The following is a 21,340-nucleotide window of genomic DNA, read 5'->3' on the forward strand; positions in this document are numbered from 1 at the left end:
GAAGGAAGGAAGGAAGGAAAGGAAGGAAGAAAGGAAGGAAGGAAGGAAAGGAAGGAAGGAAGGAAAGGAAGGAAAGGAAGGAAAGGAAGGAAAGGAAGGAAAGGAAGGAAGGAAGGGGGAAAGGGGGGGAGAGAGGGGGAGGCAATCAAAAAAGAATATCACATTTTCAGCAACTGAGCACACAGAAAATCATGTAATTGTAAATCAATAAATTGCTCATAAATGTTTACAAAGCTCTTTACAAATGCCTCATTTGGTTCTCAAAACAATCCCTGAAGAAAGATGCTATTATTATTCCCATTTTACAGATGAGGAAATCAAGGCAAACAGAGGTTAAGTGACTTGCTCAGTATCACATAGCTAATGAACATCTGTAGCAGGATTTTAACTCATATCTTTCTTAATCTAAGCTCTATCCTATGTGACCACTTATCTCCTTATCTAGAGCTAACAGGAAACTTAGAGGATACTTTATCCAAGTAATTCATTTTATTGATGAAGAAACTGAGACCTACAGGCTAAGTCTTGACCAAGATCATGTAGTCAATAAGCAGCAGAGGCAGAATTCAGACTCAGACCTGTGACTTCAATGTTCAGTCCTTTTTCCATTGTGGTATCATCTTCCATAGAAAGCTTAATAAATGTTTGTTAAATAAAAGAATGACTTTTGGTAGAGGGAAAGAACACAAAACTTAAGATAAATTTCAGAATTCTGGATTTACTCCCAGGAAAATAGTTGCATGAGCAGGATGCACACAGTTTTCTTGTTTTCCTAAAATGCTATACTGCCTTATGGGATGTATTCTTGTTACATAAACATAAATGCAAGTTTACTGAAAACAAGCAAAACTTGTACCCTTCATTAGCCCCCTCCCCAGTCTTCTCACAAGTCTCCCTCTCTCTTCCTCCTTGTTCCTGTCCCTCTCTCTGTCTCTCTATTTCTCTTTGTGTGTCTCTGTCTGTCTGTGTCTGTCTATCTGTCTCTCTCTCTCTCTCTCTCTCTCTCTCTCTCACACACACACACACACAACACACACACACACACACACACACTACTCACCAAGGGCACCCTGACGAACATCTGTTCGAGTAGCTCCACCAACAATAAACTGAGGGTCAGGACACAACTCCTGAAAGGAATTTGGTACAAAAAATATATATATATATATATCACAACATTTCCAGCAACAGTGTTGCTTTGGATAAAGGCTATTTGAAGGATTTCTAGGTATTTGAGGGATTTTTAGATATTTGATGGATTTCTTTTCTTGCTCTTCTCTCCAAAGTAAAGTAGACATATTAATGTACTGAATAAAAAAACTCATGTACCTCATATTCAGGTAGAAGATAAAAATATTACTTAGCACCTACTAAAAAGCTGGGCTCCCTGTGTATGCTCATTAAATGTTCAATGATTATGATAATGTTTCTCATTATGCTGATGAAAAAACTTGGAAAGCTAAAAAGTAGCACTTTTAGAGTCAACTAAAGTCAATAAAAAAAGGCAACTCAGTCCTTGAGTCAACTAAACTCTCCATACATATCCCATTGGCAACTAAGTTGTCTCTGTATTTCTGAGCTTCATAGAAATGTTCAGAAATTGTCTGAAAAAATGAATGTTACTCATTTATTGAACATCTACTTATATTTAGCATTATATGATATGCTATGAAGGAAATTGAGAACACAAAACAAATTGAAGAAATAGTTTTTGCACCCAAGGAGTTTATAATGTAGTTGGGAGAAAAGAGATATAACTAGAGTGAGTCAGTAAGAGCTTTGCTCCAGGATGCTGAATTTAGAGGGTATCAAATTTAATAAAAACTAGTGGAATATAAGCTTCTTTAGGGCAGGAACTATCTCAATTTTCTGTTTATGTCTCAGAACTTAATATAGGACTAGACTCATAGCTTGTAATTAATAAAAATGCTTGTCGATTAACATTTAAAGTCTCTAGATGGTAGAAATAATAGAGTTTAGCCTTAGTTAGCAATAATTTTTAGTTACTACAGGAAGCTACCAGAAGATGAGCTTCAATGGGCTTCTCCTCAGCTGTTGAGTCTCCATCTCTACTGCACAGAGATTCCCACCTTCTACCCCAACCCACCCCCCCCATATAAGACTGTGCTTTGTGCTACTTCTAAGAGTACTTATAAAGCATTTTAATATTTGCAACAAATATGACAAATATCTCATTTGATTCTCACAATTACCCTGTGAGGTAGGTGCTATTATAACCCCATTTTATCCATATTTCATAGATAGATATATTTTATCTATAGATAAAGAAACTGAGGCATCCAGAAGTTAAACGACTTGCCCAAGATCATATAACTAGTAAGTGTCTGAGGCTAGATTTAAATTCAGGTCTTCATGATTCCAAGAAATAGTAAGTGAAGTAGTTTGTAACTAACATTTACAAAGAGCTTACTATGTGCTAGGTACTATATACTTTATAAATGTTATCTCATTTGATTCCCACAACTCCCTGAAAATTGAGGCAGAGAGAAGTTGAGTGACTAGCTTAGACACAGATAGTAAGGTCTGAAATCTGATCTGAACTCAGGTTTTATTATTCCAGGCCTGGTGCTCTATCCACTGTGCCATTGAGCTGATTGCTCTAGGCTTGGTTTATGGCATTTGACCTACTTGCAAAAATTCCTAGTTGCAGTTTTGTTTGTAGAAAAACCTACCTATATGAAAAGCACTAGAAAACCAAAAAAGCACCTACTGACTGGATGAATTAAAATATAAAGGGGAGAGAGGGTAGCACAGAAGAATGACAGGATCTGAAATTGAACTCCAATTCTGCCACTTTCCTACTCTCTGTGACTTTGAGAAGTCACTTAAAATTTCTGAGCCTAAATTTCTTCATATATAACATGAGAGTTTGACTAGATTACTTCCAAGATCCCTCTAGGTCTATCCCTCTAATACTATTTATTAAGAGGTTACAGACAAAAAAAATTGGGAAAGCAAAGATAACATCCATCAGACAAAAGGTAGCAAAGTCCATTCTGAAATATCTGAAATAGGGAAGGTTTTGAGACATAGGGTAAGCACCGTCAGTCAGTATTCTCAGGATAAAGACCTTGGAATAGGGGGACAACTCCCTCCCCCTTACTTTTGATCCTAGAACGTGATACATCAAGGAATGACTTTTCTACTTTGCTCCAAAAGAATGAAACACAGGGAGATAAAAGCAGATGGGAAAGCAGAGGGGGTGGATCTGAGGGCAGATACAAAAGAAGGGGTGGCCATCCGGACTTTAGAGAGGAAGAGAAGTCAGAGTTTGATGTGAAGAAGGAGCAGCCAGTTCAGTAAACTAAGAAGTTCAGCAACTACAGATTGTGAGAGGGTCCATTCTTTGTGGGAAGACTGTGAGGACGAGATAGATTCTGGAGTCATTTTAGAGAAGTCACTAGGAAGCAAGCAGCTATAAATGTTTCAAGACTTGGAACTCTAAAGTATAATGAAGCTTCTAGGTTTAAGTATCATATAGCTTCTATGTGGCATAGTGAAATGAGATAAATACTTCCTCTCTACTTCCATGACACTGTCCTTAAAGAAGGAAATTGGTAAATTGGAGAATTTCCAAAGGAAATCAACTAGAATAGGGAAGGATCCTGAATCATTCTTATATAAGAATTACTTGGAAGGAATTGAGGGTGTTCAGGTAGGAAATGATAGTTACTGTCAAATATTTGAAGTTACTGAAGATGAAAAAGTAAAATTCAGTCCTTGCCCTCAAGGAACTTACAATTTAGAAGGAGACAGGGGAAGATGGGATGCAAATCTAATGGGCAGTTTACAATCTACAGGGAGATGGTGTCAAGAAGGATGGGATATAAATCTAATGGGCAGATCCTCACAGGTTGACATCAATCCTCTAAATTCTCTTTGAATATGGTTGTTTAGTCAGCTACAATACAAGGAGAAATTTATTTATTGGAAAAAAGTCAAAAGTACCATGAAAGATTCAAGGAAGAAAAGTTCACTTCTAGTGAACTAGTAAAAAAGGTTAGATGAAGTATGTGGCATCTGATCCAATGATAAAAAAAGATGTCAAAAAGCTGAGGTGGAAGAAGAGAGGGGCCTTTTCTAAGGATGGAGGTAATGTGGCCAGGATCAGGGAACTCCTCCTAAAAGATAGTTTGACAATGTAGTGGGTGGAGAGAGACCAGATCTCTGGGTCAGATTTCAAACCTGCCTCCAACATATACTGAGATTGTAATGCTGAAGATACGTCAAAAACTCCATAAGGGGACAATTTCATGGAGATATGGATTGAGTTCATGAGATATGTCATGAGACAGTTAGGAGCCAGATTGTGAAGGCTATCTCTTGGGGTATTATACAGATGGCTTGTCAGCACTTAAGAAAAGAAGTGATCACTTAGTTGACTGAGTAGTCCTATTACATGAACTTTATTTCCTTCTTACATTGCATCTCTCTTCTGGTAGATTAGGAATGATTACAGACATAGTCATAGTCATAGTCATACAGACATACTATCTGGATTTTAACAAGGCATTTAACACTGTCTCAGGACATCTTTCTGAAAAAAAGATAGACAAATAAAATCTGGATGATTAAATAATTAAGTGACCTTGCAGCTGATTAAACATACTCAAAGAGGATTATTTAGAGGGATGGATGATCTCTAATGGTATACCACTGGACTCTCTTCTGGTCAACATTTTCCCTCCAAAGGGTTTACAAAGGCATAAAAAGAAGCTTTTCATGTTTGTGGATGATATAAAACTGGAAAAGATAAATATGATAGATGAAAGAATCAAATGTCTAAATCATCTCAATAAGATAGCATCTCAGTATGAAATCAAGAGAATGAAATTCAGTAATGAAGCATAACCACCTACAGAATAGCATACTTGGTCTCAAAATCTAAACTATTTTAATTCAAGTCTTATCTATATACTAGATATACTGTCTCCAGGAAAGTCTTTAACATCTGAGTATTGCAGACAACATTAAGACTGTAAGTTGTAGAGAAAGTGCCAATTTGCATCAGAAGAGGAACAATTTACCACAAACTCTCTACATAATAATATCTAACATTTATATAGAGAATTAAAGTTTACAAGGAGTTTTTCAAATACTATCTCATTTTATCTTCATAATAACCCTGGGAAATAGATGATGTTATTATCCCCATTTTACAGATAAGTAAACTGAGGCAGAAGTTAAGTGATTCTTTCAGGTCACACAGTTGATCAGTGTCTGAAACCAGATCTGAATTCAGTTCTTCTTGGCTCTGAGTCTAGAACTCTATCCACTATGCCATCAGCTACATAATGAAATCACAAGTCTAGTTAAATTAAAAAAAAAATTTAAGACGCTTATAAGAATTATCTCAGCTTTTCTATTTGGATTCCCAGAACTTAACATCATGATTTTCATATTGTCTTTGTTGTGGTATTATTTGGTCATTTCAATATCTGATTCTTCATGACCCCATCTAGAGTTTTCTTGACAAAGAATCTAGAATGGTCGCCATTTCCTTTTCTAACTCCTTTTATAGATAAGGAAACTAAGGCAAACAGGATTAAATGACTTGCACCAGATTACACAGCTAGTTAAGTGTGTGGGGCCAGATTTGAATTCAGAAAGATGAAGCTTTGTAACTCTGGGCTAAGCACTCTACCCACTGTTCCCACTTAGCTACTCACATTAATAAATACCTTTTCATTCATAGAAAAAAAAAATATTAGCCATCCACAGGATTGGAGAATCCAGGCTTGGAAGCAATCCACAAGAAAAAGACTAAGGCATTTTCATGGACCACAGGCTCCATGTGAGTCAGTAACATGGTGTAGTTGATAACAAAGACAATACCAGCATCTTGAGATAGGACTTATAATACTAGCTAAGGTTGATGACCCACCCTGAGGTGTCAATATTGGCAAATATTAAACTATTACTCAGTTGGTTCTCTCTATTTGTTCTTTCTAATATGTGACAAAGAGGAATACAGAAGATAAAAAGGTATCATAAGAAAAATATTAGACTGGGAATTGGAAAACCTGGGTCCTAATCCTGCTCTGCCTCTAATTTTCAGTTACTTTGGGCAAGCCATTGGGTCCTAATTCTCCTTTCTGTAAAATGACAGTATCTGAACCAAATGATCTCCAAGAATCCTTCAAGCTTGAAAAGTCTGGGATTCAGCAAATGCTTCTTCCCAAAAATCCCTTAACCCTCCTCTCCCTCACACACACACTATGTGTAGGCTATATTTAAAAGCTCAAGATAACCTTGGATTCAGAGAGATGCCAGGGAGACTGGGAGGCAGAGAACTTTATCTTCCTCTCTTTCCTTCTAATTTCCCAAGCCTAGCTCAACCCCACCCCCACCTTTTCTGACTCCAGTAGGCAGGCCCAATGATCTCCATTATTCTGCAGACATGTCCTCCCTCCTGTCTCTCTGCATCGCTCCTTGAAATCAATAGGATGTCTAATCACCAAAAAATGGACACTGGCTTTAGAGTTGAGTCCCATTGATTGGGCCTGGGCAGACACCCACTTATACTGTGCATTACTCAGACACTGTAAGCATTAGGCTGTGTACTAATTCTGTAGAGCTTCCAGAAAGGCAATGAATAAAAAATTTAGTGAAAAGATTCAGCAAATCTGCCTCTGTTTTTGAAGGCGTCTATGGCATCCCTAGATCAAGATTTTTTTTTCTTTTACTCAATCAGCAACCAGTGGAAATAGAGAAAGAGATGATGTAGTCTTTCCTATGAGGGTGCAAGGTGTATACCCAAAAAGTTGTAGCCCCCAAAAAAGTCCCTTTCCTAGTCTGGGCATCTATATCTTTGAGACCCTGTTTTGGGGCCCATAACCCTGTAAAGGATCCATGTATAGATTTCAGGGAATCCCTTAACCTGGAAGGGAAAAAAATACACATTTGTTTTCACTAACCTCTAAATGAAATTTAGTCTTTCCTTTCATTGTGAATATAAGACAAAAAGACATTCTGAAAAGACTCTATAGTAGTCAGACAAAGGGGTCTTTGAATCAATAAAAGGTTAAGAACCCCTGGTCTGGAAAATATAAGGATCTTAGTGTGAACAAAATAATATTCTTCCTGGGAACTGGAGAATAAGACTAAAGCATCAGCATAGCCTTCCTCCCCCTCCTCCACCCCCAAATTTAAAGACAAGCAGAAATAACCAGCACGGACAGGGAAACCAAATTTCGCTATTTCACAGAAAACGTGACTTCATCTGAGCATTATGCTTTATTTATCTGCTGAGAGGGCAAAAAATACATTCATTCGGTCTGTCTCATCTCCTTTCCCCCTAAGGCAGATGAAAATAAACATCTCTGTGTGAACCTGGATGAAGAGCCACATCTAGGCAGCTCTCCTGAAACCCTAGGAGGCCAAAAGGGTAAGAAAGAACTCGAGAGAACAAAAGCATCATGCTATACTGCAGCTTCTTCCTTTCCAAGAAGTTCATGGCTGTTCCCAAATGCTTTCATCCTTTTGTCACCATAAGAGATGAGACACATGTCATGGCAGGCCCTGTCCCCTCTTCCTGGCCATTTTAAAACATAAAAAAACTGGCATAGAGATAAAGGTACTAAGGCTAGGCTGATACCCAAGGTCATATAGCATATCAATAACAGAGCTGGGAATAGCATCTGAAGCTTCCTGATCCCATGCCTCCATCTGCATCAGATATAATCAGTCTCCAAGTTTGGAGATGGCAGGACCTATGTCCTTTAAAATGAACTTTATGCAATAGCCTGCCTTTAAAAAAATAGTCAATTATCATTTATTGATGATTGATGAGGGGATAGTTAAGATTTTATTTATTCAATTAACATTTGCAACCTCCAAAAAACAATGACTTCTTCAGTTGTCACTAACCTGGTCCCATGGCTCCATTGTCCTAGCCTGTGGATTTGGTAGCACAAAATTCCTGAGATGGAGATCATCTGGACTGCTGGCCATTGCCCATCCATCATTTCTATGCCTATGGTCCCAGGAAATGGAATGCCCTCCTCACTTCTGCTACCTATTTATCCCACATCTATATTGGTTTTTTTTCATAGCTTTTTGCACATTGTCTCCTTCATTATAATGTGAGATCCTTGAGGACAGGGATTTTGCCTTTCTTTGTATCCATATTTGTATATATTTTGCTATCCTTGAAAACAAAGACTGTTTTTTGTCTATTTTCTTTTGCCTTTTGCTTTTTCTCTGTCTTTGCACAGTTCCTGGCATATAGTAGGTACATAATAAGTGTTTGCTAACTGAATGACTGAATTTAGTCTCCTGCTTCCCCACAGTTTAGATATTCCTCCAGGAGATCTTTCATAATCCCTGGCATTGTTAGAGCTTTCTCCCTATTGCAATTATTTCATCTAACTTTGTATCTGCTTCATGTGTACTTAGCTACATACATGTTGAATTGCTACAGAGAATATTAAATTTCTGTGAATAGGGATTATACTGTCTTTTTCTTCCTATAACACAGAGAAGACATTTAATAAATGCCTTTTGATTTAGAGAAAGGAGAATTGGTCTCAGAGTGAAGAAAACCTGAAATCAAGTACCTTCTCTGACAGAAAGTCACTTAACCACTGAGTAGTCCCAAGCAACTCTAGCATATAAATTGTGGAACAGCTGCCCATCTACAATAGTGAATATTTCCTCACAAGGATTTCCCAATATCCATGAAACCACAGGTGCAGTCCTCTACCTCCCCCATCCAAAAAAGAATAACAACAATAATAATCACATTTATTTGTAGCTATCAGAGTCAACAAAAGCATCTTCACTAAATGAAGAAATAGTTTTGATAGAATGGACTATATAACTGAATCCATAAGATCCTGGGAACTGAAAAAAAAAAAAAAAGGAAAAAAGAAAGGGGGATCTATTTCTTAATCCTTTTAAGAGATTTAACCCCTATAGCTTGTTCAACTGCCTTCATATAGGCAAACTTTTTCTAAGGTCCTTTGATGCCCTGGGTATTCCAAAAACACATAAATCTGTGATTCCTAACATGTTAATGTGTGAGCTTTACTCACATCTTGAATATCTCCAAAAGTTTCATAGGGGCCATGAAATTTTTACAAAGATGAAAATGAATATTTGACGCTGATAAAATGAAGACAGAGGGAGAAAGGATAATTTCCATTGAGCCATTTTTCTCATTCTCCCTTTTATTTAAGTGGTTACCAAGAAATAATGGTAGTGACTTCACTCTCCCACCATTAGATCCAGAACACACTGAAAATCCCAGTTCTATGTTTCTTATGCATTATGCCTCGAAAAATCAATTTGATCTAGTTGAAAAAGTATCCCAGGCAGGAAAGAGCTGAATTTAAAGCCTACTTTTGACACTCACTAGTTGCATTATCAGTAAGTTTAATTCTGGGTAGCCTCAGTCTCCTCAACTGTAAAGTGAGGATTAGAATAGCCCAAGTACTTACCTCACACACTATTGTGAAGATCAAATGAGATGATGGTTGTAAAGTGTTCTATAAATGTCAGCTATTATTATTATATTGCCAGAAGGCAATGAAACTTATTAGTCAGCTAAATGAAAAGGCCCAGGTCTTCTGTGCTGCCTCCTCCCTTCTTCTCCAACCTTAACTTTGGAGGTGGGGAGGGGAGAGAACAAGCAAAAAATCTGAATGACACAATAAGGATATCGAAAAGGACTGGCCTTTTGGGCCAGTCAGTGACCTGTCCCTTATGTCCAGTAATATAATGAAAGCTTGCATTTTTAATCATACCCTGAAGAGTTCTAAAAAGACTGAATTTACAGGTGATTTGATTTGATTTGTTTGATGGGATATTTGTCAGGTGGGTCTCATAGGAGCATTGATTTAGAGCTAGAAGAGAATTCAGAGGTCATTCAGTTCAATCCCTTTACTGTAGGGATTAGGAAACTGATGCTTAGGAACATTAAGGCATTCGTCCAAGGTCACATAGGAAGGAACCACCAAAGGTCAAATTTGAACCCAACTCTTCTGACTACAAAGCCAGTGTTTTTCCCATTGTATGATACTGAGAGAAGGAAGGAAGGGAAAAGAGAGGAAGGGAGGAAGGAATGAAGGAAGGGAAGGAGGAAGGAATGAAGGGAGAGAAGAAAGGAAAATAAAAGGAGGAGAAGAAAGAAAAAAGGAAAAGGGGAAGGGGAAGTAGAAAATGAGGGAGAGAGGGAAGAAGGAAGAAAACATTTTGAAATGTTTGGTCATGAAGCACTCTAATCTTGAACAATGACCCCTCATGACCTCAGAGCACTATAATGCATCAACTTCCTAGACAGAGCATTGATCTCCCCTTTCCCCCTTATCCCTCCCCATCTTTGTTAAACTAAGTCATTTCCAACAAATCCATCTCCTTACCGTGGGCCGTTTCCACACAATTCCTTGGGTTTGAGGAGAATATGGTCCCAGATCCTTGTATCCCAAAGCTGAGGGACAAGCTGGAAATTCTGGGTCCTTAAATAGAGTCCCTGTCTCCAAGCACTGTTTCCTTAAGATCTCATAGTCCTGGCCCAGGTATTTTACAGCATTCAGGCTGGAACCCAGACCCTCAGCCACTGAACGCTGCTGTTTTGACAGTCTTCCTGCCATAGCTGCCATGGCTGTTCCCTTGACTCAAAGGCAGAATAAAAGGGAAGGAGGGAGGGTATTGCTATGTGGTGCTCCAAGCTCTGTCCCAGTAGGAACCAAGGGGAGGTTATAAAGTAGCACCCAGGTAGAGGTGGAGCAAGATACATTATCCTCTGGCAACCAATCTGGGGAGGAGTGAGTCAAAGGCTCAGGCATCTTTAAAACAAATATGTATCCAAGGCAAGAGAAACAAGAAAGAGAGACTGAGAATGAATCTATCAGTTCTATCTTTCAGGACCTCCATCCTACTAATTACTCAAAGAACTTTTAAATATACATTTATTCTATTAAATAAAAGCTCTCTGGGACCATGTCCTTCTTTTTGGAAGACAACCTTGCACCATCAGAAATTTCTTTATTGTATGACATAAAAAAATAGCAGTGGGAGAAAGGTTTTCAGGCGGGAATAGAACTGGTTTTGCCAAAGGTGGACTCACCTTAAACGTTGTTATGGGAATAAACTCAGGAAAGGGATGTGCCAGTGACTTCAGCAAAGCTAATATAGCAAGATGGACACTTTCCTTTCATTTTTATCAGGGGTACAAAGAATACTGAGGCAAGGATTCAAGTCACAGCTCTTCAGCAAGCCAATAACCTCCTCAATGCCTCGGTTTCTTAATTGGGGGAGATAGAATAAATATTTGAATATATTCCTTCTCTGGAATAATTATAAGAAAGGTGCTTTAAGTTCCAAATACTTACTATATAAATGTGTTATTATTTTTAGTCACAGAAATTAAAGCTGCCATAGATCATAGATATTATTTAATCCAAGACCTTCATTCTAAAGAAAATGATACAAGATCCAAACTTGCCCAAGTTAGCACAAATAGTAAGTGAAATAACCATGATTCAAACCCAGGTTCCCTCATGCCAAATCAGTGTATTTTTCTCTAAACCATCCTGCCTCTTATTAAAAAGAAGTAAGCTTATTGAAGAGCAGCTAGGTGGTACAATGGATAGAGTGTCAGGCCTGAAGTCAGAAGATCTGGGTTTAAACCCAGCTGCACGCAGGCAGTGTGACCCTGAATAAGTCACTGATCCCTGTTTGCCTCAGTTTCCCCATCTGTAAAATGAGCTGGAGAAGAAAATAGTGTTCCATGAACAAAACACTCCATCTCTAGGTTTGGGGCATTTTCTTTAGCTGTTCTTCATAGCTGAAATACTCTTCTTCTTCATCTCCACCTCCTGGCTTCCCTGGTTTCCTTTAAGTTCCACCTAAAGTCCCATCTTGTACAAGAAGCTTTTCCCAAACTATCTTAATTAAAGTAGCTTTTCTCTCTTATTTACTTCCTAATTCTCCTACTTATATCTTGTTTACACATATGAGCTTGCTCCAATTTAGATAGTAAAGCTCTGAGAAAGCAAAGACTAGTCTTTTGCCTCTTTTTCAATCCTTTTTTCTGTCCTGAGTTTATTGCCAGTCTCTGGCACTTAGTAGGTGCTTAATAAATATGTATCCATTGACCCATATTAGAATGCAAGCTCCTTGAGGACTGGGGCTGTTTTTGTCCTTCTTTGTATCCCCATCACTTAGCACAATGCCTGGCAAGTAATAAGCACTCCATAAAAACTTGTGGAGTGATTTTTTGATCTCACTTGGTCTTCGAATGCTTGTCATGTAATTTTGTAAATAGTTACAAATAGTTGTAAAGGAAAGAGAGCCCCCCTCAAAGAGAATGGGCCTCTTATGTAGAAGCCTGTAGTTGTGTGTGATTTAATGAGAAGAAGAGCAGACATCTCTGGCCAGTTCTCCTAGGGAAACTTTCATTCCTGCCAGGAGAGGAAGCAGGAGGTTGGGCCACCACTCTACTCTTTAAGGGAAAGGCAGTACCAGATTAGAATTATTCCTTAAATATTATTAGTCTAGGAGCTATAATCTCCTATGAAGGATTTGTTGATCTGCTTCTTTGTTAGTTCCTGTACCCTCCTCAGATGATCATGTATCCTTCTGTTTAAATAATGTGTCCCAAGAAGATTGTAAGCTTCTTGAAAGTAGACACTTTTAAATTCTGCTTTTGTTGTTCAATTGTTTTTTCATTGTGTTTGGCCTTTTGTGACCCATTTGGGACTTCTTGGTAAAGATGCTATAGTGGTTTGCCATTTTCTCCTCCAGCTCATATAGAGATGGGAAACTGAGGTAATCGGGGTTAAATGACTTGCTTAGGGTCACACAGTTAGTAAATATATGAGGCCAAATTTGAACCTGGGAAGATGGTGAGTCTTCCTCACTCCAAGTCGAGTATTCCATCCACCACCTAGCTGCCCTTCACATACTGGAACTATCCCGTATAAAGGGAATTAGATTTGTTCCATTTGGCCCCAGAAAGCAGAAATGAGAGCAAGGATGAAACTTTCAAGTAGGTAGATATCTGTTTGAAGGTTTCCTTAATTAAGTCTTCAAGTAAAGGCTGGTGTAGAAGGAATCACTTTTCAGATAGCAGTTGGGCTAAATTGTTCCTTTTAAGTCTGAAAGTCTGCTACTCAATATTTCCCATCGACATTGCTTTTCTTCCACCGTCCCTACCCCCATCCCACAGAGATAGAAAGTAAAAAGAAACCTCAGAAGACCAAGGAGAGGAAAACAAAAGAAAAGCCATTTTCTCCCTGCAGGGAACAGAAAAGAAATGAGGGAAAGTGCTGACTCCAAACATTTGCAAAATAGCCCCAGGCATTTGCCTACCTCCAAATGTCAGGAAGTTTGCCCACCACTGTTTACAAGAGCCACAGAGACCATCCCTTGGCCTTCTTCTCTTTCTAAAAGCCTGAAGCAATAACATAAGCACAGTGGAACCTGACTGCAACAGGACTTTTTTCTGTTGCATAAAAGGAGACAATGTTTTATTAGTGATAGTTATACAATTTTTATTCTGCTCTGATGTTCATCTCTTGAATGTGTCCCCTTTCACAGGCATCCTCTCCAGCCACATAAATGCCACAGCTGTCTGCCCACCTATACCTACAAACAGGTCTAACTTTCTCCTCTATTCTCCAAAAATCTTTCGCTGATGCATCTAACCATCCCTGAGAGCCATTGTCTTCCTTTCTTTTCCCTTTCCTACCTTGTTATTGTTTGTTCTTCGTTCTCAAAAATCACCAATGATATCAGAAGGGTGATACCTTGATTTTTGCTAATAAATTGGATTTAAGTGAGACAGAGCTGTGCAAAAATCATCAGCTTCACTCTCTCTCCTCCAGTCTTTGGAATCCAGTGGCAAGACATAGGTCAAGAAGACTAGGAATGGCCCAGCCCCTTTCTACCTTAATTCCATGAGAAGACTGAGGCTGTCTATAATTGACATCCATACTTCCCTTCCTCTCACTCCCTTCTTAATCCTCTGAGGCTTAACCTCATTCAACTGCTTTTTCCAATGATGTCTTAATCGCCAAGGTCTTCAATGGTCTTTTCTCATCCTTTTTCATTTCTCTGCAGACTTTGAGACTGTTGATCACCCTCTTCCATATCCTTTCTCCTCTCTTAGTTTCTGGGACACTATGCTTTCCTCATTCTGCTCTTACTTATCTGGTATCTCCCACTGTCCTTTGCTGGATCTTCATCTAGATCAGAGCCTATAAAGATAAAGATGAATCCCTCCAAATCTCTTTCCCCTTTATTATTTCACTTGGTGATCTCATCAGCTCCAATAGATTCAAATCATTCAATCAATAAGCATTTATTAAGTGCTTATTATAGACACTGTGCTAACTTCTGGATATAGAAAAAGAGACAAAAACAGTATAAGTATAAGCTCCTGACCTCCAGGAGCTTATAATATAATATAATATTGTAATATAATTATAGTATAGGAGACAACAAGCAAACAGATATACACAAACAAGCTATATGGAGGATAAATATGAAATAATTAAAGGGGAGACAATCACCAAACAGATATATACAAACAAGCTATATGGAGGATAAATAAGAAACAATTAAAGGGGAAAATAAGTATAAGTACAAGCTCCTGACCTCCAGGTGCTTAAAATCTAATGGAGAAGACAACAAGCAAACAGATATATACAAACAAGCTATTTGGAGGCTAAATAGGAAATAATTAAAGGGGAAAATACAAAACAAATCAAATTGATTAGGAAAGATTTCCTATAGAACGTGAGACCAGGGAAGCCAGCAGATGGAAGTGTCCCAGATATGAGAAAAATGCCTAGAGTTAGAGTAAGAGATGGAGTGTATTATTTGTGGAAGAGCAAAGAGACCAATGTCATGAAATAGCAGAGTATTTGCAAATAAAGTAAAGTGTTTGAAGATTAGAAAGGGGAGTGTGTGTGTGTGTGTGTGTGTGTGTGTGTGTGTGTGTGTGTGTGTGTATTTGTGTGTATGTCTATTGGGAGGGGAGAGAAGGATGGCAGGATTATTAAGAGAGTTCAATATCTTGTGTTCTATCCTGGAGAAGCCATTGGAGCTCATTGAGTAGAGCCTGCTCTTTAGGAAAATCACTGGCAACTAACTGAATAGAGGACGGATTATCAATGGGGAAAGGTTTAATGAAAAGAGAGCATCCAGCAGGGTAGTAATAATCCAAGGATGAAGTGATGAGTACCTACTTTAAACCACTCTGCTGACCTTCAGTCTTGAATTTTTTACTTCTTTTCCAATATCTTGTCAGACATCTTAAACTCAACGTGTCCAAAACCGAATTCATTATCTTTCCCCCAAGCCCTCACTTCTAACTTTCATATTACTACTGAGGGAACCACCAACCTCCTAGTCCCCCAAATTCACCACATAGACGCCATCTCTGACCCTTCACTATCTTTCACCCTCCCTATATCCAATCAGTTGCCGATTCCTATCATTTCTATCTTTGTAACATCTCTCCCATGTACAATCTGCCTTCTCTGCTCTGGTGCTGCTACTCTCTTGTACAAGTCCTCATTTCCTCGATCTTGGACTGTTACCACATCAATCTAGTTTGGTCCTCCTGTCTCAAGTCTCTCTTTACTCCAGTCCATCCTTCACTCATGGGTCAAAGGGATCTTCCAAATATGCAAGTCTGATTATGTGACAGCCCTGTTCAATCAATCTGGTGGCTCCCTGTCACCTCCAGCAACAAATATAAAAGCCTCTGTTAGACTTTTTAAAGCCTTCCTATGACCTGGATCTGCCTCCCTTTCTGATTTTCTCACATTTTACCTATCATACAATCCACTGACAGTAGAACTAAGTTCAAATCCTGCCTCAGACTTACTGGCAGCATAACCCTAGGCAAGTCCTTCAATCTGTCTGCCTCAGTTTCCTCAACTGTGGATAACAACTGTAGATAATAATAGCATCAACCTCCCCACCCCCATATCAGAATTGTTATGAAAATCAAGTAAGATATTTGTAAAGCACTTACCATAGTTCCTGCATATAGCAGAGTTTAAAATATTAGTTGAATTATTTTTTAGATTCTAGACTCATTAAATGGAAATACCTCTCCAGCATCATTCTCATCTTCGGTCACTAGTTTGATCCCAACATTCTAAGAATGTTATCCGGAGTTTAAAGTAAGAATAATCTTTGAAGGGTTGGTATAAAGGGGAAAGATTACCCATGAGTCTCTGGGCATAAATAGCTGGAGACTGATGAGAAAGGTTTCCCTCTCAGAGGTTTCACATCCTCCTTCTCCAAGACTTTCTATTTCATTGAATTTTCCTTGTTCAGTATCTTCCTTCCAGATAAAGTGAGCCAGTCTTCCTGTTGACAGAAATTTTCACCGGCTCACAAATATTTGTGGGTTTTACACACATAATAAAATTTTGACGGGCATATTAACAAAGTTATGGATGTATTCCCTACCATATCTTATCCTCTGCCTTGTCTTTGCTCCTTAACTTCTCTGTGCCTTCATTTACTCTGCTATAAAATATACTGATAATACCAGTGCTACCTGTCCCATGTGGAAACAATGCTGTACAGTGCAAAGTATCCTGGTCAGGGGATCTGTGTTCAAATTCCACTTTTAATACTTAATAGCTCTGTAAACTTGGACAAGACACTTTTCATCCCTGTGTGTCAGTTTCCTTACCTATCAAATGAATAGCTTGCCATAGATGGCTCTGAGGTCAGTATCCCTCTAAATCTATGGTCCTTTGACTTGTAGGAAAAGTATCTTTAACTACATTATGTAAATATAAATATTTATATGATATTACATAAATACAAGTTATTTAATTTAATATACATAATTTATTATATATTATATAAAAATATTTATGCTTTCCCATGGCCATTACATTCACAGGCTCATAGATTAGAACCCAAAGTGGCCTCTGATGTCATCTGGTCCAGATATCTCAAACAAGTAACCTGAGGCCCAAACTAGATTAAAATGTAATTGAGAAATAGAAATAAATTAAAATTATTATTTATTAAATTTATATTCAATATAATGATTAATAATAATTTATTGTGGAAATATTTATTTAATTATTATTTTTTAATAAATAAAAATACAATAAGATGTACATAAATATTATATTTTCTTTCTTTCTTTTTAGTGAGACAATTGGGGTTAAGTGACTTGCCCAGCTTCATACTATAGCAAATGTTAAGTGTCTGAAGTGGAATTTGAACTCAGGTCTGCAAAGTTGATGCTCAATCCATTGCAAGCAATCTAGTTGCCCCAATATATTGAATTTTAAAACTAAGTCACTATGGCTCCCAGGGATCCTTATGTATGGTTTAGGGGGCCCCTTTTCTACTTGAATTTGATACTTCTGCTCTTTACAGATAAGGAAATTGAAGTCCGGAAAGGTTACTTTGCCTAAGATTGACAAATTTAAATAAGTGGTTGGATTCAAATTCAAGTCTTCTAACTATGAATCCAGTACTGTTCCTGCACTATGCTGTCCCCTAGAAGATCTCCCTCTCCCGTGTATTATCCAAGGGCATATAAGGAATGAAAAGTTAGTAAATCCTAGAATCACAGAGTTAGACGTGAAAAATACTTCAGAGATCATCTGGACCAATACCTTCTCTTTTTACAGATGAGGAAACTGAACTTGGAATTCAGAGGACCCTGTTTCAAATCCTTTCTCTGAAAATTACTTTGCATGGATGGATGGGTGACTTAGGCTTCCTGAGCCTTGGTTTCCTCATTTGTAAGATAGGAATAGTAATAATTGTACTAACAACTTCACAGGATTATTATAAGAAAGGTACTACATAAACCTTAAGGCAGAACATAAGCTTGAATTGTTATTGTTATTAATGATTATCATATGTATTATTACAGCAACACTAGACTAAGTGAACAAAAAAAAAAAAAAAAAAAAACCTGCAGGCAGTAGATTTACTGCTTCCCCCACCTGATATGTTAATTCTCAGTAAACATAAAACTATACAAAGGAAAATGAAGAGTTTGATTTATTTTAGGTCTGCTGCTTGGGGTTGTTTTTAGACTCTGTGTCTGATTTGGGGGTTCCCTGGGCATGTAAACATGCTAATTTTTCTCATTTTTCTATCTGCAGCATATGCAAGCTAATTATATGCAGACGAGTTGCCATGGACCGTACTAATACAATCCAATTAGCCACACTGATTAATAGGAAATGATTGGGGGGGAGAGTCAATAAACATTTACTAAACACCTACTACATGTCAAGCACAAATACAGAAAAAGATAGCCCCTGACCTCAAGAAGTTTATAATCCAGTGGGGAAGGCAATAAACAAGAGGAAGCTAAAAAGGAATAGGAAGGAAAGACAGGATGACAAAGTCCAGGGGAGTACAGCCTGATGTAATGAAGGGGTGGTGGAAAGTATAAACAACTTGACATCAGATGACCAGTGGAATCCCCAAAACCACCACCCTTTGCTACCTAAGTGATGTTGGGTAATCACTTAGCCTCCTGGGAACCTCAGTTTCCCCATGTGTAAAATGGGGATAAATATTTCTTGTACTACCTACTCTGCTGATTAAAGAAGATTAAAAGACAAAAAGTACTTTTGTAACCCTTTTTCAGTCTTTTTTTTTCAATTCTATCCAACTCTTCCTGACTCTATTTGGAGTTTTCTTGGCAAAGATAGTAGAGCTATTTGCTCTTTCCTTCTCCAGCTTTCAAATGAGGAAATTAAAGCAAACACAGTCAAGTGACTTGCTAGGGGACACACAGCTTGTAAGTGTTTGAAGATGAGTCTTCCTGACTCCAGGACTGGCGTTCTATCCTCTGTACCACCTAGCTGCCTTAAAGAACTATAAAAAGATGAATTATTACATGACTGCTTTCCCTTATTCCATCTTAGTCCTTTGTTTTCAAGTGCATTATGCCTTGGACTAACTAACATTGAAAGGTTGGAGATCTCAACCCTTCCTCTCTTTCTATATGAGGAGAAACAGTATTAAAACAGCTGGTCAATTTTCTTATTAATAAAGTGTCTCCCTTGGAGCTAATCTTTTCCCAGCCCACTTGCCTAAATTTACCTCACATACTCATCCACCCAGTTGCTTGGATAGATAAACCTCTTATCTATCTAAGCCGGTGGCAGACTTGGCAAATAAAACTCATTTACTCGGGCAGGGGAAAAAAAAAATTCAGATTTTAAAGAGTTTCCTACTCTAGGGAAGCTTACCACTTACAGGTAGACAGCTGAGAGCCTACATCACAGCAGACGGACACCCAGGGTGAAATAGCCTGCATCTCACTGCCACTGTCAGCCTCGATAGCTTCCTTTCACCAACAGTAACACAAGAAATAGTACCAGCTTTCTTACAGAGAGGAACTCTCAAAAACCCATTACAGGAGCGTGGGAGATTATATGGCAATTCTCAGTTCTGTCTCTTGGCTGGCAAGACCTCCATATTGGGAAACTTTCTCAGCAAAAAACCCATTTTAATGAAGTGCCTTTTTTTCCTTCAAAAAATCAAATCAGAGCTCTGAGCTGCCCTCTTGTTGTTATGTGCAAGTCATTTCCTGCTGGCCATAATGCCCAATTCTGCATCAACACTTCAGCTGGGGGGGGGTGTTTTGGGGACTCTGGGATTTCATCAGCATCAATACTTCCAGCAAAACCCGATTCCTCGGTGCCCTATCATCAATGCAGCAGCAAAGATAAATCATAATATCATAGATTTGAGATGGGAGTGATCTTAGAGATCATCGGATCTAAATGAACCCTTCTTGTTTTTTATACCCTGACTTCATCTGACCTTTTTCAGGGTTTATTGGTTACTGGTATTCCCTTCAGGAGCTTCATTTTTCAGCCAAAATATCTAATTGCTGTTTGTCACACATGGCATTCCATTTACTGACTTTATTGCCTGGAATGCACTCTAGCCTGACCTCACCTCTAAGAATCACTGGTTTCCTTCAAGACTCTCTTCTAGCCAAATTTCTTTGCATTTTTTACTATCTTTTGTATATATTTATTTGTATGTAAATGTATATGTATATATATAGTTTCATTTTAACAAAAAATGAAAAGAAGGAAAGAAATATGCATTTCTTAAACACAATCTCTGTGTTAGGCACTCTTACGGTTATTATCTAATTTGATTTCCATAAAAACCCTGAGAAGTGCTATTATCATCTGCATTTTACAGCTGAGGAAACTGAGGCACAAGTTAAGCATTTGAGATAAAATTTTAATTCAGTTCTTCCTGACTCCACTGTTGGACTTAACTGTCTCTCAGGGTCAGAATATATGGTTGTCAAAAGACCTGGATTAAAATCCTGACTTCACTACTTATTTATGTGACCTTAAATCACTTAACTTTTCAGGGATTCAGTTTCTTCATCTGTAAAACGAGAGATATGGAACAAATGACCTCTAAGGATGTCTTCTAGCTCTGAATTTATGATCCCGTCTTTCTATTGCTATGAGAAGGACCAGCCAGTGAAGGTCAGCATGTACAAGGTGCTGTGGAGGTTTGCTAAACCTACTCCTAGGCATGAATAATGGAGGTCCTATCTTCCTTTCAGTCTCGTGACAAAAGACCTTTTTAATGGACTGCGGAACCAGAACTGAGTGTTACATACAAAAGGTTTAAATGAATTGCTTTCAGCTGCTGAGAGCTTCCCATAAGAGCCATTGTATATGTACACGAAACAAACCTCTATTTCTTAGCTCTGTTGAATTTCTTCTTACATGAACCAAGATATCTATGAGAGACAGGGAGAGGGAACAGACAAGTTTATGACTTTGTGACCTTTAAAATTTGGAGGAACCATGAAAGGTCCCATAACTGGAGTTGGTAACAGTCTACCAATGGCTGCACCCAGAATTAAAAATGTCAACTACCCCTTTAAGTTTGAATCCACTCTCCCAAGAGATGGAGTGTGTATGTAGAGAGGAGAGCAAGCCCTGGTTTGGGATGATGGACTTTGGTTCCTGGTCACAACTATATCTTTGCAACAAATATCCCTTTATAAAAGCTAATTTGTTAATTAATGGAAATGAATTATATTAGCAAAAAATACTAGATGGAAACTCATGAGTTGCTTTTAAAACCCTGATGGCGAAAGCCAGTAGCCACCTTCTGGGGACCCAACGTGCTAATCTAGGTGGTGTTTAAGAGTATAAGGCAAGTATGTCCTAAACTATGAATTGATCACTCAACGAGCATTTATTAAGTGTCTACTATATGCCAGTAATATATTCTAGGTGCTGTGAATAAAAAGGCAAAAATCAAACAATCCCTGCCCTCAAGGAGCATGTGGAGCAGAATTATTTGTTCTCTGTCTCTC

General features: G+C 38.2%; 1 protein-coding gene across 1 annotated transcript in view; it reads right to left on the bottom strand.

Annotated features, from left to right (window-relative positions):
- Positions 1–10,678, bottom strand: part of CAPN8 (calpain 8) — a 112,466-nt gene extending 101,788 nt beyond the window's left edge. The window contains exons 1-2 of the mRNA XM_051993374.1: positions 10,383–10,678; positions 1,061–1,130 (exon numbers count right to left, since the gene is read on the bottom strand). Coding sequence (XP_051849334.1) covers positions 1,061–1,130; positions 10,383–10,622 — 310 coding nt within the window. The 5' untranslated portion in view covers positions 10,623–10,678. The remainder of the gene's footprint in view (positions 1–1,060; positions 1,131–10,382) is intronic.
- Between the last annotated feature and the right edge of the window lie 10,662 nt (positions 10,679–21,340).

This window comes from Antechinus flavipes, chromosome 4, assembly GCF_016432865.1.
Source record: "Antechinus flavipes isolate AdamAnt ecotype Samford, QLD, Australia chromosome 4, AdamAnt_v2, whole genome shotgun sequence".
Taxonomy (NCBI): domain Eukaryota; kingdom Metazoa; phylum Chordata; class Mammalia; order Dasyuromorphia; family Dasyuridae; genus Antechinus; species Antechinus flavipes.